This window comes from Oncorhynchus mykiss, chromosome 12 (genome assembly GCF_057628025.1).
Source record: "Oncorhynchus mykiss isolate SJ-2025 chromosome 12, ASM5762802v1, whole genome shotgun sequence".
NCBI lineage: Eukaryota > Metazoa > Chordata > Actinopteri > Salmoniformes > Salmonidae > Oncorhynchus > Oncorhynchus mykiss.
In genome coordinates this window covers 5817501-5830000 of record NC_143033.1, presented here as the reverse complement: position 1 = coordinate 5830000, position 12500 = coordinate 5817501, and the positions used below count along the sequence as shown (strand labels likewise).

General features: G+C 46.4%; 1 protein-coding gene across 1 annotated transcript in view; it reads right to left on the bottom strand.

Moving 5' to 3' along the window:
* The window catches only part of dcc (DCC netrin 1 receptor), a 584728-nt gene that overhangs the window by 75493 nt on the left and 496735 nt on the right, over positions 1–12500 (bottom strand). The window contains exon 22 of the mRNA XM_090191568.1: positions 7160–7225. Coding sequence (XP_090047694.1) covers positions 7160–7225 — 66 coding nt within the window. The remainder of the gene's footprint in view (positions 1–7159; positions 7226–12500) is intronic.

Here is a 12500-nt window from a genome sequence, read left to right as displayed (position 1 = left end):
TGATTGTATGAAAAAAAAAGTATAACAACATAACGTTATACCTTCTAGAACATCTATGAACATTTATGCCTTCTAGAACATCTGAGGACATGTATACCTTCTAGAACATCTATGAACATTTATGCCTTCTAGAACATCTGAGGACATGTATACCTTCTAGAACATCTGAGGACATTTATACCTTCTAGAACATCTGAGGACATTTATACCTTCTAGAACATCTGAGGACATTTATACCTTCTAGAACATCTGAGGACATTTATACCTTCTAGAACATCTATTAACATTTATACCTTCTAGAACATCTATGAACATTTATGCCTTCTAGAACATCTGAGGACATTTATACCTTCTAGAACATCTGAGAACATTTATACCTTCTAGAACATCTATGAACATTTATACCCTCTAGAACATCTATGAACATTTATACCTTCTAGAACATCTATGATCATTTATACCTTCTAGAACATCTGAGGACATTTATACCTTCTAGAACATCTGAGAACATTTATACCTTCTAGAACATCTGAGGACATTCTAAGAATGTTTAGTAGAGACAAAAAGAACACAGACAGACAAATAATATGACTCTCTGTCCCACAACACCTGACCAATCCCGGCTCTCAGCCCGTCACTCAGGGGTCACTATCATTCTCACACTGCTCGCTGTGGTCTCAGCCCGTCTCAGACGCAGCGTAAATGGGGTGACTATCCTTGACATCCAGCTGGCACACTTACTGCACACACCTACAGCACAGTTGGAAGTGGGGGGCTCTGTCACCAAAATGGCACCCTATTTGACAGTATACTGTATGTGCAGACTGGATGGTCTAAAGCAATAGGGTACCATTCTCACACTGCTCGCTGCTCGTGTCCCTGGAGAACAAAGATATTACACGGAGGTCTGTGCTCCGTCAGTGAACTCTGACCTCTACCACGCTGGAAGGCGACGGGCCGGATGGCTCGACCATCTGCTCCAATCAGAAGAACAGACAGAAGCCACACGACTACTTCCTAATTCATCCCAGCAGGCATTGTGGCAGGTCAGTGAGCACGCTGTCATTCCAGCGAGTCACGACGGATCTAGGAGATGTTCTGCCAACACCCAGATTACAGCGTGTGTTGGTGGTAATGTGGTGGTGTAGTATAGTGGTGTGGTGTAGGGTGGTGGTGGTGTAGTATAGTGGTGTAGGGTGGTGGTGGTGTAGTATAGTAGTGTGGTGTAGTATAGTGGTGTGGTGTAGTATAGTAGTGTGGTGTAGTATAGTGGTGTGGTGTAGTATAGTGGCGTGGTGTAGTATAGTGGTGTGGTGTAGTATAGTGGTGTAGTGTAGTATAGTGGCGTGGTGTAGTATAGTGGTGTGGTGTAGTATAGTGGTGTAGTGTAGTATAGTGGTGTGGTGTAGTATAGTGGCGTGGTGTGGGGTGGTGGTGGTGTAGTTTATTGGTGTGGTGTAGTATAGTGGTGTGGTGTAGTATAGTAGTGTGGTGTAGTATAGTGGTGTGGTGTAGTATAGTGGCGTGGTGTAGTATAGTGGTGTGGTGTAGTATAGTGGTGTAGTGTAGTATAGTGGTGTGGTGTAGTATAGTGGCGTGGTGTAGTATAGTGGTGTGGTGTGGGGTGGTGGTGGTGTAGTATAGTAGTGTGGTGTAGTATAGTGGTGTGGTGTAGTATAGTGGCGTGGTGTAGTATAGTGGTGTGGTGTAGTATAGTGGTGTGGTGTGGGGTGGTGGTGTAGTATAGTAGTGTGGTGTAGTATAGTGGTGTGGTGTAGTATAGTGGCGTGGTGTAGTATAGTGGCGTGGTGTAGTATAGTGGTGTGGTGTGGGGTGGTGGTGGTGTAGTATAGTAGTGTGGTGTATTATAGTGGTGTGGTGTAGTATAGTAGTGTGGTGTAGTATAGTGGTGTGGTGTAGTATAGTGGCGTGGTGTAGTATAGTGGTGTGGTGTAGTATAGTGGTGTAGTGTAGTATAGTGGTGTGGTGTAGTATAGTGGCGTGGTGTAGTATAGTGGTGTGGTGTGGGGTGGTGGTGGTGTAGTTTATTGGTGTGGTGTAGTATAGTGGTGTGGTGTAGTATAGTGGTGTGGTGTAGTATAGTGGTGTGGTGTAGTATATTGGTGTTGTGTAGTATAGTGGCGTGGTGTAGTATAGTGGTGTGGTGTGGGGTGGTGGTGGTGTAGTTTATTGGTGTGGTGTAGTATAGTGGTGTGGTGTAGTATATTGGTGTGGTGTAGTATATTGGTGTGGTGTAGTATAGTGGTGTTGTGTAGGGTTATGGTATCTCCTCCACCCCTCCCTCCCTCTCCTCATCCCCTCCACCCTCCTCCTTCCCTCTCTTAATCTCCCTCTCTTAATCTCCCTCTCTTCATCTCCCTCCTCCCTCTCTTAATCTCCCTCCACTCTCCTCCCATCCACTCATCATCTCTCTCTCTCCCTCTCCTCATCTCCCTCCACCTTCCTCCACCCCTCTCTTAATCTCCCTCTCTTAATCTCCCTCTCTTCATCTCCCTCCTTCCCTCTCTTCATCTCCCTCCACTCTCCTCCCATCCACTCATCATCTCTCTCTCTCCCTCTCCTCATCTCCCTCCACCTTCCTCTCTCCCTCTCCTCATCTCCCTCCACCTTCCTCCCTCCCTCTCTTCATCTCCCTCCACCTTCCTCTCTCCCTCTCCTCATCTCCCTCCACCTTCCTCTCTCCCTCTCCTCATCTCCCTCCACCTTCCTCTCTCCCTCTCCTCATCTCCCTCCACCCTCCTCTCTCTCTCCTCATCTCACTCCACCTTCCTCTCTCCCTCTCCTCATCTCCCTCCACCTTCCTCTCTCTCTCTCTCTTCATCTCCCTCCTCCCTCCTCCCTCCCTCTCTTCATCTCCCTCCACCTTCCTCTCTCCCTCTCCTCATCTCCCTCCACCTTCCTCTCTCCCTCTCCTCATCTCCCTCCACCTTCCTCCCTCCCTCTCTTCATCTCCCTCCACCTTCCTCTCTCCCTCTCCTCATCTCCCTCCACCTTCCTCTCTCCCTCTCCTCATCTCCCTCCACCTTCCTCTCTCCCTCTCCTCATCTCCCTCCACCCTCCTTTCTCCCTCTCCTCATCTCACTCCACCTTCCTCATCTCCCTCCACCTTCCTCTCTCTCTCTCTTCATCTCCCTCCTCCCTCCTCCCTCCCTCTCTTCATCTCCCTCCACCTCCTCTCTCCCTCTCCTCATCTCCCTCCACCTTCCTCTCTCCCTCTCCTCATCTCCCTCCACCTTCCTCTCTCCCTCTCCTCATCTCCCTCCACCTTCCTCTCTCCCTCTCCTCATCTCCCTCCACCCTCCCTCTCCTCATCTCCCTCCACCTTCCTCTCTCCCTCTCCTCATCTCCCTCCACCTTCCTCTCTCTCTCTCTTCATCTCCCTCCACCCTCCTCCCTCCCTCTCTTCATCTCCCTCCACCTTCCTCTCTCCCTCTCATCTCCCTCCACCTTCCTCTCTCCCTCCCCTCATCTCCCTCCACCCTCCTCTCTCCCTCTCCTCATCTCCCTCCACCCTCCTCTCTCCCTCTACTCATCTCCCTCTAGCCTCCTCTCTCCCTCTACTCATCTCCCTCTAGCCTCCTCTCTCCCTCTCCTCATCTCCCTCTAGCCTCCTCCCTCTAGCCTCCTCTCTCCCTCTCCTCATCTCCCTCCACCCTCCTCTCTCCCTCTCCTCATCTCCCTCCACCCTCCTCTCTCCCTCTCCTCATCTCCCTCTAGCCTCCTCTCTCCCTCTCCTCATCTCCCTCTAGCCTCCTCTCTCCTCTCTCCCTCTCCTCATCTCCCTCTAGCCTCCTCCCTCTAGCCTCCTCTCTCCCTCTCCTCATCTCCCTCCACCCTCCTCTCTCCCTCTCCTCATCTCCCTCCCCCCTCCTCTCTCCCTCTCCTCATCTCCCTCTAGCCTCCTCTCTCCCTCTCCTCATCTCCCTCCACCCTCCTCTCTCCCTCTCCTCATCTCCCTCCACCCTCCTCTCTCCCTCTCCTCATCTCCCTCCACCCTCCTCTCTCCCTCTCCTCATCTCCCTCCACCCTCCCCTCTCCCTCCCCTCATCTCCCTCCACCCTCCTCTCTCCCTCTCCTCATCACCCTCCCCCCTCCTCTCTCCCTCTCCTCATCTCCCTCTAGCCTCCTCTCTCCCTCTCCTCATCTCCCTCCACCCTCCTCTCTCCCTCTCCTCATCTCCCTCCACCCTCCTCTCTCCCTCTCCTCATCTCCCTCCACCCTCCTCTCTCCCTCTCCTCATCTCCCTCCACCCTCCTCTCTCCCTCCCCTCATCTCCCTCCACCCTCCTCTCTCCCTCTCCTCATCTCCCTCCACCCTCCTCTCCCCCTCTCCTCATCTCCCTCTAGCCGTTCTCCTGCTAATAAACCTGCAGCCTGTGATTATCTGGTGCTCCTTAGTTAAGACACAGATTTCCCCATAGAGACATCTCCACAGATTGCAGTGTGTGTGTGTGTGTGTGTGTGTGCGTGTGTGTGTTTGTGTGTGTGTGTGTGTGTGTGTGTGTGAGTGTGCGTGCGTGCGTGCGTGCGTGCGTGCGTGCGTGCGTGTGTGTGCGTGTGTACAGAGTCTTCGTCTGGCAAGAAATTGAAGGGAAACAGCTCCCTACTGTAAAATCAACTAGTCTACAGTTCTCAGACCTGGAAACGGCTCCCTACTGTAAAATACGCTAATCTACAGTTCTCAGACCTGGAAACGGCTCCCTACTGTAAAATCAGCTAATCTAGAGTTCTCAGACCTGGAAACGGCTCCCTACTGTAAAATCAGCTAATCTACAGTTCTCAGACCTGGAAACGGCTCCCTACTGTAAAATCAGCTAGTTTACAGTTCTCAGACCTGCTACAGACTTCCCATTAACCTATTTTACCATCTGTTCCTAGACCTGCTATAGACTTCCCATGAACCTATTTTACCATCTGTTCCTAGACCTGCTATAGCCTTCCAATATTATAATCTGTTCCCAGACCTGCTATAGACTTCCCATGAACCTATATTACCATCTGTTCCCAGACCTGCTATAGCCTTCCAATATTATAATCTGTTCCCAGACCTGCTATAGACTTCACATTAACCTATATTACCATCTGTTCCCAGACCTGCTATAGCCTTCCAATATTATAATCTGTTCCCAGACCTGCTATAGCCTTCCAATATTACCATCTGTTCCCAGACCTGCTATAGACTTCACATTAACCTATATTACCATGTGTTCCCAGACCTGCTATAGCCTTCCAATATTATAATCTGTTCCCAGACTTGCTATAGACTTCCCATTAACCTATATTACCATCTGTTCCTAGACCTGCTATAGACTTCACATTAACCTATATTACCATCTGTTCCCAGACCTGCTATAGCCTTCACATTAACCTATATTACCATCTGTTCCCAGACTTGCTATAGCCTTCACATTAACCTATATTACCATCTGTTCCCAGACCTGCTATAGCCTTCACATTAACCTATATTACCATCTGTTCCTAGACCTGCTATAGACTTCACATTAACCTATATTACCATGTGTTCCCAGACCTGCTATAGCCTTCCAATATTATAATCTGTTCCCAGACCTGCTATAGCCTTCCAATATTACCATCTGTTCCCAGACTTGCTATAGACTTCCCATTAAACTATATTACCATCTGTTCCCAGACCTGCTATAGACTTCACAATAACCTATATTACCATCTGTTCCCAGACCTGCTATAGCCTTCACATTAACCTATATTACCATCTGTTCCCAGACCTGCTATAGCCTTCCAATATTACCATCTGTTCCCAGACCTGCTATAGACTTCACAATAACCTATATTACCATCTGTTCCCAGACCTGCTATAGCCTTCACATTAACCTATATTACCATCTGTTCCCAGACCTGCTATAGCCTCCACAATAACCTATGTTACCATCTGTTCCCAGACCTGCTATAGCCTTCACAATAACCTATGTTACCATCTGTTCCCAGACCTGCTATAGCCTTCACATTAACCTATATTACCATCTGTTCCCAGACCTGCTATAGCCTTCCAATATTATAATCTGTTCCCAGACTTGCTATAGACTTCCCATTAACCTATATTACCATCTGTTCCTAGACCTGCTATAGACTTCACATTAACCTATATTACCATCTGTTCCCAGACCTGCTATAGCCTTCCAATATTACCATCTGTTCCCAGACCTGCTATAGCCTTCACATTAACCTATATTACCATCTGTTCCCAGACCTGCTATAGCCTTCACATTAACCTATATTACCATCTGTTCCTAGACCTGCTATAGACTTCACATTAACCTATATTACCATCTGTTCCCAGACCTGCTATAGCCTTCCAATATTATAATCTGTTCCCAGACCTGCTATAGCCTTCCAATATTACCATCTGTTCCCAGACTTGCTATAGACTTCCCATTAAACTATATTACCATCTGTTCCCAGACCTGCTATAGACTTCACAATAACCTATATTACCATCTGTTCCCAGACCTGCTATAGCCTTCACATTAACCTATATTACCATCTGTTCCCAGACCTGCTATAGCCTTCCAATATTACCATCTGTTCCCAGACCTGCTATAGACTTCACAATAACCTATATTACCATCTGTTCCCAGACCTGCTATAGCCTTCACAATAACCTATGTTACCATCTGTTCCCAGACCTGCTATAGCCTTCCAATATTATAATCTGTTCCCAGACCTGCTATAGACTTCACAATAACCTATGTTACCATCTGTTCCCAGACCTGCTATGTCATTAAACTGTAATAACAGTGTAGAATGCTGCTTTAAATCCACAAAACTGCAACACCATTGGTGGAGCTCTGGTGGGGGGGCGGGGGGACGAGATAACTCTGGACATGTCACATGGTCTGGTAGAGATAACTCTGGACATGTCACATGGTCTGGTAGAGATAACTCTGGACATGTCACATGGTCTGGTAGAGATAACTCTGGACATGTCACATGGTCTGGTAGAGATAACTCTGGACATGTCACATGGTCTGGTAGAGATAACTCTGGGCATGTCACATGGCCGTAACCCCCCCCCCCCCTCCCCCCCCCCTCCCCCCCGCTACAATAGGGAGCAATTAAGGCTGTTCGGCAGCAATGCATTGTGGGTCGTCGAGGGTGCTTACCGTTCAGACTGCTCCTATCAATCAGGTTGTTGTCAGAGGGCCAGTAGCTTCCGTCTCCATGGCGACCTGAAAAGGGAGAATGGAGAAGAATGCCGTTACATTTACAGTGTTCAAACTAATCTAAGGAAGAGTTAGGTATTTTATTAAGATCGCAGTATTTCACATTTCACGTTGTATCTTGAGTCTGGATGGAGATCCTGGGATCTGACAGTACTGTGCGGAGCAGCAGGCTGTACTGTAGTCAGTCTATCTCAGTATACAGTCCTAAGCGCCAACCAATCATAGGCAATTGGAAACCATGCGTTTGAGAGGAGAAGAGTAGAATTTTGTGCTTGCCTTGAATGCCCCCCCCCCCCCTTCCCCCCCCCCCCCCCCCAGCACCAAAACACACAGGCAGCTTGCGAAAGCCATGGAGAATGACTGAGCCTCTTAGGTGAAGAGCCTCTGGCTGCTACTCCAAACTCTCTGTCTGTCTCTATGTTTCTCTGTCTGTCTGTCTCTGTTTCTCTGTCTGTCTGTCTGTCTGTCTCTGTCTGTTTCTCTGTCTGTCTGTCTGTCTCTGTCTGTTTCTCTGTCTGTCTGTCTCTATGTTTCTCTGTCTGTCTGTCTGTCTGTTTCTCTGTCTGTCTCTATGTTTCTCTGTCTGTCTGTCTCTGTTTCTCTGTCTGTCTGTCTGTCTGTCTCTGTCTGTTTCTCTGTCTGTCTGTCTCTATGTTTCTCTGTCTGTCTGTCTGTCTGTCTCTCTGTCTGTTTCTCTGTCTGTTTCTCTGTCTGTCTGTCTGTCTGTCTGTCTGTCTGTCTGTCTGTCACTGTCTCTCTGGCAGAAATTCTACAAAGGGCTCCCCAGTGACTTCTCAATATCCAATTATTATCTAGCAAAAAAAGATATCCCCCCAAATGTACTATTGTAGTGGTCTGTAGAGGTCTGTAGTGGACTGTAGTGGTCTGTAGTGATATGTAGTGGTATGTAATGGCCTGTAGTGGTCTGTAGTGATCTGTAATAGACTATAGTGGACTGTAGTGGACTGTAGTGGTCCGTAGTGGTCTGTAGTGGACTGTAGTGGTCTGTAATGGTCTGTAGTGGTCTGTAATGGTCTGTAGTGGTCTGTAATGGTCTGTAGTGGTCTGTAGTGGACTGTAGTGGTCTGTAGTGGTCTGTAATGGACTGTAGTAGACTGTAGAGGTCTGTAATGGACTATAGTGGACTGTAGTGGACTGTAGTGGACTGTAGTGGTCTGTAGTGGTCTGTAATGGACTGTAGTGGACTGTAGTGGTCTGTAGTGGTCTGTAATGGTCTGTAGTGGTCTGTAGTGGACTGTAGTGGTCTGTAGTGGTCTGTAATGGACTGTAGTAGACTGTAATGGTCTGTAATGGACTGTAGTGGACTGTAGTGGACTGTAGTGGACTGTAGTGGTCTGTAATGGACTGTAGTGGACTGTAGTGGTCTGTAGTGGACTGTAGTGGTCTGTAGTGGTCTGTAAATGGACTGTAGTGGACTGTAATGGTCTGTAGTGGTCTGTAGTGGTCTGTAATGGAATGTAGTAAACTGTAATGGTCTGTAATGGACTGTAGTGGACTGCAGTGGACTGTAGTGGTCTGTAAATGGACTGTAGTGGACTGTAGTGGTCTGCAGTGGACTGTAGTGGTATGTAGTGGTCTGTAGTGGACTGTAATGGACTGTAGTGGACTTTAGTGGTCTGTAGTGGACTGTAATGGACTGTAGTGGTCTGTAGTGGACTGTAGCGGTCTGTAGTGGACAGTAGTGGACTGTAGTGGACAATAGTGGACTGTAGTGGACTGTAGTGGTCTATAGTGGACTGTTGTAGTGTATTGAAGTGGTACATAATTGATCTGCAGTGGTCTGTAATTGGTATGTAGTGGACTATTGTAATGTATTGAAGTTATCTGTTATTGGTCTGCAGTGGTCTGTACTTGTTCTGTAGTGGTTTGTAGTGGTATGTAGTGGACTGTGGTGGTCTGTAATTGGTCTGTCGTGGTCTGTAGTGGACCACTGTAGTGTATTGAAGTGGTCTGTAGTGGTCTGTAGTGGACCATTGTAGTGTATTGTAGTGGTCTGTAATTGGTCTGTAGTGGTCTGTGATTGGTCTGTAGCGGTCTGTAATTGGTCTGTAGTGGTCTGTAATTGGTCTGTAGAGGTCTAAAGTGTACTATTGTAGTTGCCTGTAGTGGTCTGTAATTGGTCTGTGGTGGTCTGTAGTGGTCTGTAAGGTACTATTATAGTGTATTGTAGTGGTCTGTAGTGGTCTGTAGTGGTCTGTAGTGTAGGTAGGCAGAAGAAAAATAACAGGCTTTCTTCACATGCCTGCTGGCTGTGTATATCATAGAGACAGCGAAAGGCCGCCAGGGGGCCACATCGACTCCTCCAGAGATGCTGTGCTTCAGGGACAGGTCTTACAGGTGAGTCTCCAATGCCACCCTGTTCTCTACGTAGTGCTCTGCTGGAAGTTCTGCTGGAAATAAGTGCCCTATGCAGACAATAGGGTGCCATTTGGTAGGCTGTTTATGACTTGGGGGGTGGGGATTGCTCTGTTGTTTGAGACCTGCAGTGTTTCATTATCTATTTATTTATCTTTGTAAATGTTATAGCAGAGGAAGACAATGAGCGGGAGTTTCATACACCACATGGCTGGGATACAACGGAGTTTTGAACAACAAGGACATATTCAGGCTGTAATTGTGCCGCCTGTCATCAAAACCTATTTCATAACCAGCACTGAAACAAACAGATCTCTTTTCAATGATGACTGATGAATCAAATTCATGATCAGTGATTTGATTGTTACAATTTTTGGAAAAAAAACAATAACTCCTAATGCAAAACCGACCATTAAAAGACTAGAGGAAGAGACTTTGCCTTGACCAACTAAACTAAACTATGAGACTATGAGACAGACTGTACATGGAACAGGCACTCAAAACACATTCTAGAACAGGGACTAGAAGACATTCCAGAACAGGGACTAGAAGACATTCCAGAACAAGGTGAATAAAACATCCTGGAACAGGGACTAGAACAGGGTTCAGAATACATCCCGGAACACGGGACTAGACGTTATTCTAGAACAGCGACTAGAAGATATTCTAGAACAGGGACTAGAAGATATTCTAGAACAGGGACTAGAATATATTCTAGAACAGGGACTAGAAGACATCCTAGAACAGGGACTAGAAGATATTCTAGAACAGGGACTAGAAGATATTCTAGAACAGGGACTAGAATATATTCTAGAACAGGGACTAGAAGACATCCTAGAACAGGGACTAGAAGATATTCTAGAACAGGGACTAGAAGATATTCTAGAACAGGGACTAGAAGATATTCTAGAACAGGGACTAGAATATGTTCTAGAACAGGGACTGGAAGATATTCTAGAACAGGGACTAGAATATATTATAGAACAGGGACTAGAAGACATCCTAGAACAGGGACAAGAAGATATTCTAGAACAGGGACTAGAAGATATTCTAGAACAGGGACTAGAAGATATTCTAGAACAGGGACTAGAATATATTCTAGAACAGGGACTAGAAGATATTCTAGAACAGGGACTAGAAGACATCCTAGAACTGGGACTAGAACAGGTACTAGAACAGGGACTAGAAGACATTCCAGAAGAGGGACTAGAAGACATTCTAGAACAGGGACTAGACATTCCAGAACAAGGAATATAATATATTCTAGAACAGGGACAAGAAGACATCCTAGAACAGGGACTAGGAGACATTCCAGAACAGGGACTAGAAGACTTTCTAGAACATTGACTAAAACACATTCCAGAACAGGGACTAGAAGACATTGTAGAACAGGGACTGGAAGACATTCTAGAACAGGGACTAAAACACATTCTAGAACATGGACTAGAAGACATTCTAGAACAGGGACTAGAGCACATTCTAGAACAGGGACTAGAAGACATTCTAGAAAATGGACTAAAACACATTCCAGAACAGGGACTAGAAGACATTGTAGAACAGGGACTAGAAGACATTCTAGAACAGGGACTGGAAGACATTCTAGAACAGGGACTAGAAGATATTCTAGAATAGGGACTAGGAGACATTCTAGAACAGGGCCAAAACACATTCTAGAACAGGGACTAGAAGACATCCTAGAACAGGGACTAGAACAGGGACTAGAACAAGGACTAGAAGACATCCTAGAACAGGGACTATAAGATATTCTAGAACAGGGATTAGAAATCATCCTAGAACAGGGACTAGAACAGGGACTAAAACAGGGACTAGAAGACATCCTAGAACAGGGACTAGACATTCCAGAAGAAGGACTAAAACAGGGACTAGAAGACATCCTAGAACAGGGACTAGACATTCCAGAACAGGGACTAAAACAAATTCTAGAGCAGGGACTATAGCACATTCTAGAACAGGGACTATAATACATTCTAGAACAGGGACTGGAATACATTTAAGAACAGGGACTAGAAGATATTCAAGAACAGGAACTAGAAGACATTCTACAACTGGGACTAGACATTCCAGAACAAGGACTAGAATATATTCTAGAACAGGGACTAGAAGACATTGTAGAACAGGGACTAGAAGACATTCTAGAACAGGGACTGGAAGACATTCTAGAACAGGGACTACTGCACATTCTAGAACAGGGACTGGAAGACATTCTAGAACAGGGACTAGAATACATTATAGAACAGGGACTGGAATACATTCTAGAACAGGGACTAGAAGACATGCTAGAACAGGGACTAGTGCACATTCTAGAACAGGGACTGGAAGACATTCTAGAACAGGGACTGGAAGATAGATATTCTAGAACAAGGACTAGAATGAATACATTCTGGAACAGGGACTACAACACATTCTAGAACAGGGACAATAACACATTCTAGAACAGGGACTAGAAAGTGACTAATTATCTCACTGATATATGTACGTCCTGTTGTCCCCCATCAACCCATTTCTAACATCCACTTCAGCAGAGAGTAAGTATGTTACTGCAGGGAGATGTGCTATAAGCTGGGGCCAGCCACTGAGAAAAGAGGTATGATTGGGGACAGAGGAGGTGTGATAGAGGACAGAGGAGGTGTGATAGAGGACAGAGGAGGTATGATAGGAGACAGAGGAGGTATGATAGGAGACAGAGGAGGTATGAAAGGAGACAGAGGAGGTATGAAAGGAGACAGAGGAGGTATGAAAGGAGACAGAGGAGGTATGAATGGAGACAGAGGAGTTATGATAGGAGACAGAGGGACCAAGGGACGTCAGAGAAATGTCCTCAACCATCAATCTCTGGCCCGAGATTCCACCAATGCCTCCCCTAGATCAGTTTCACAAGATTTAT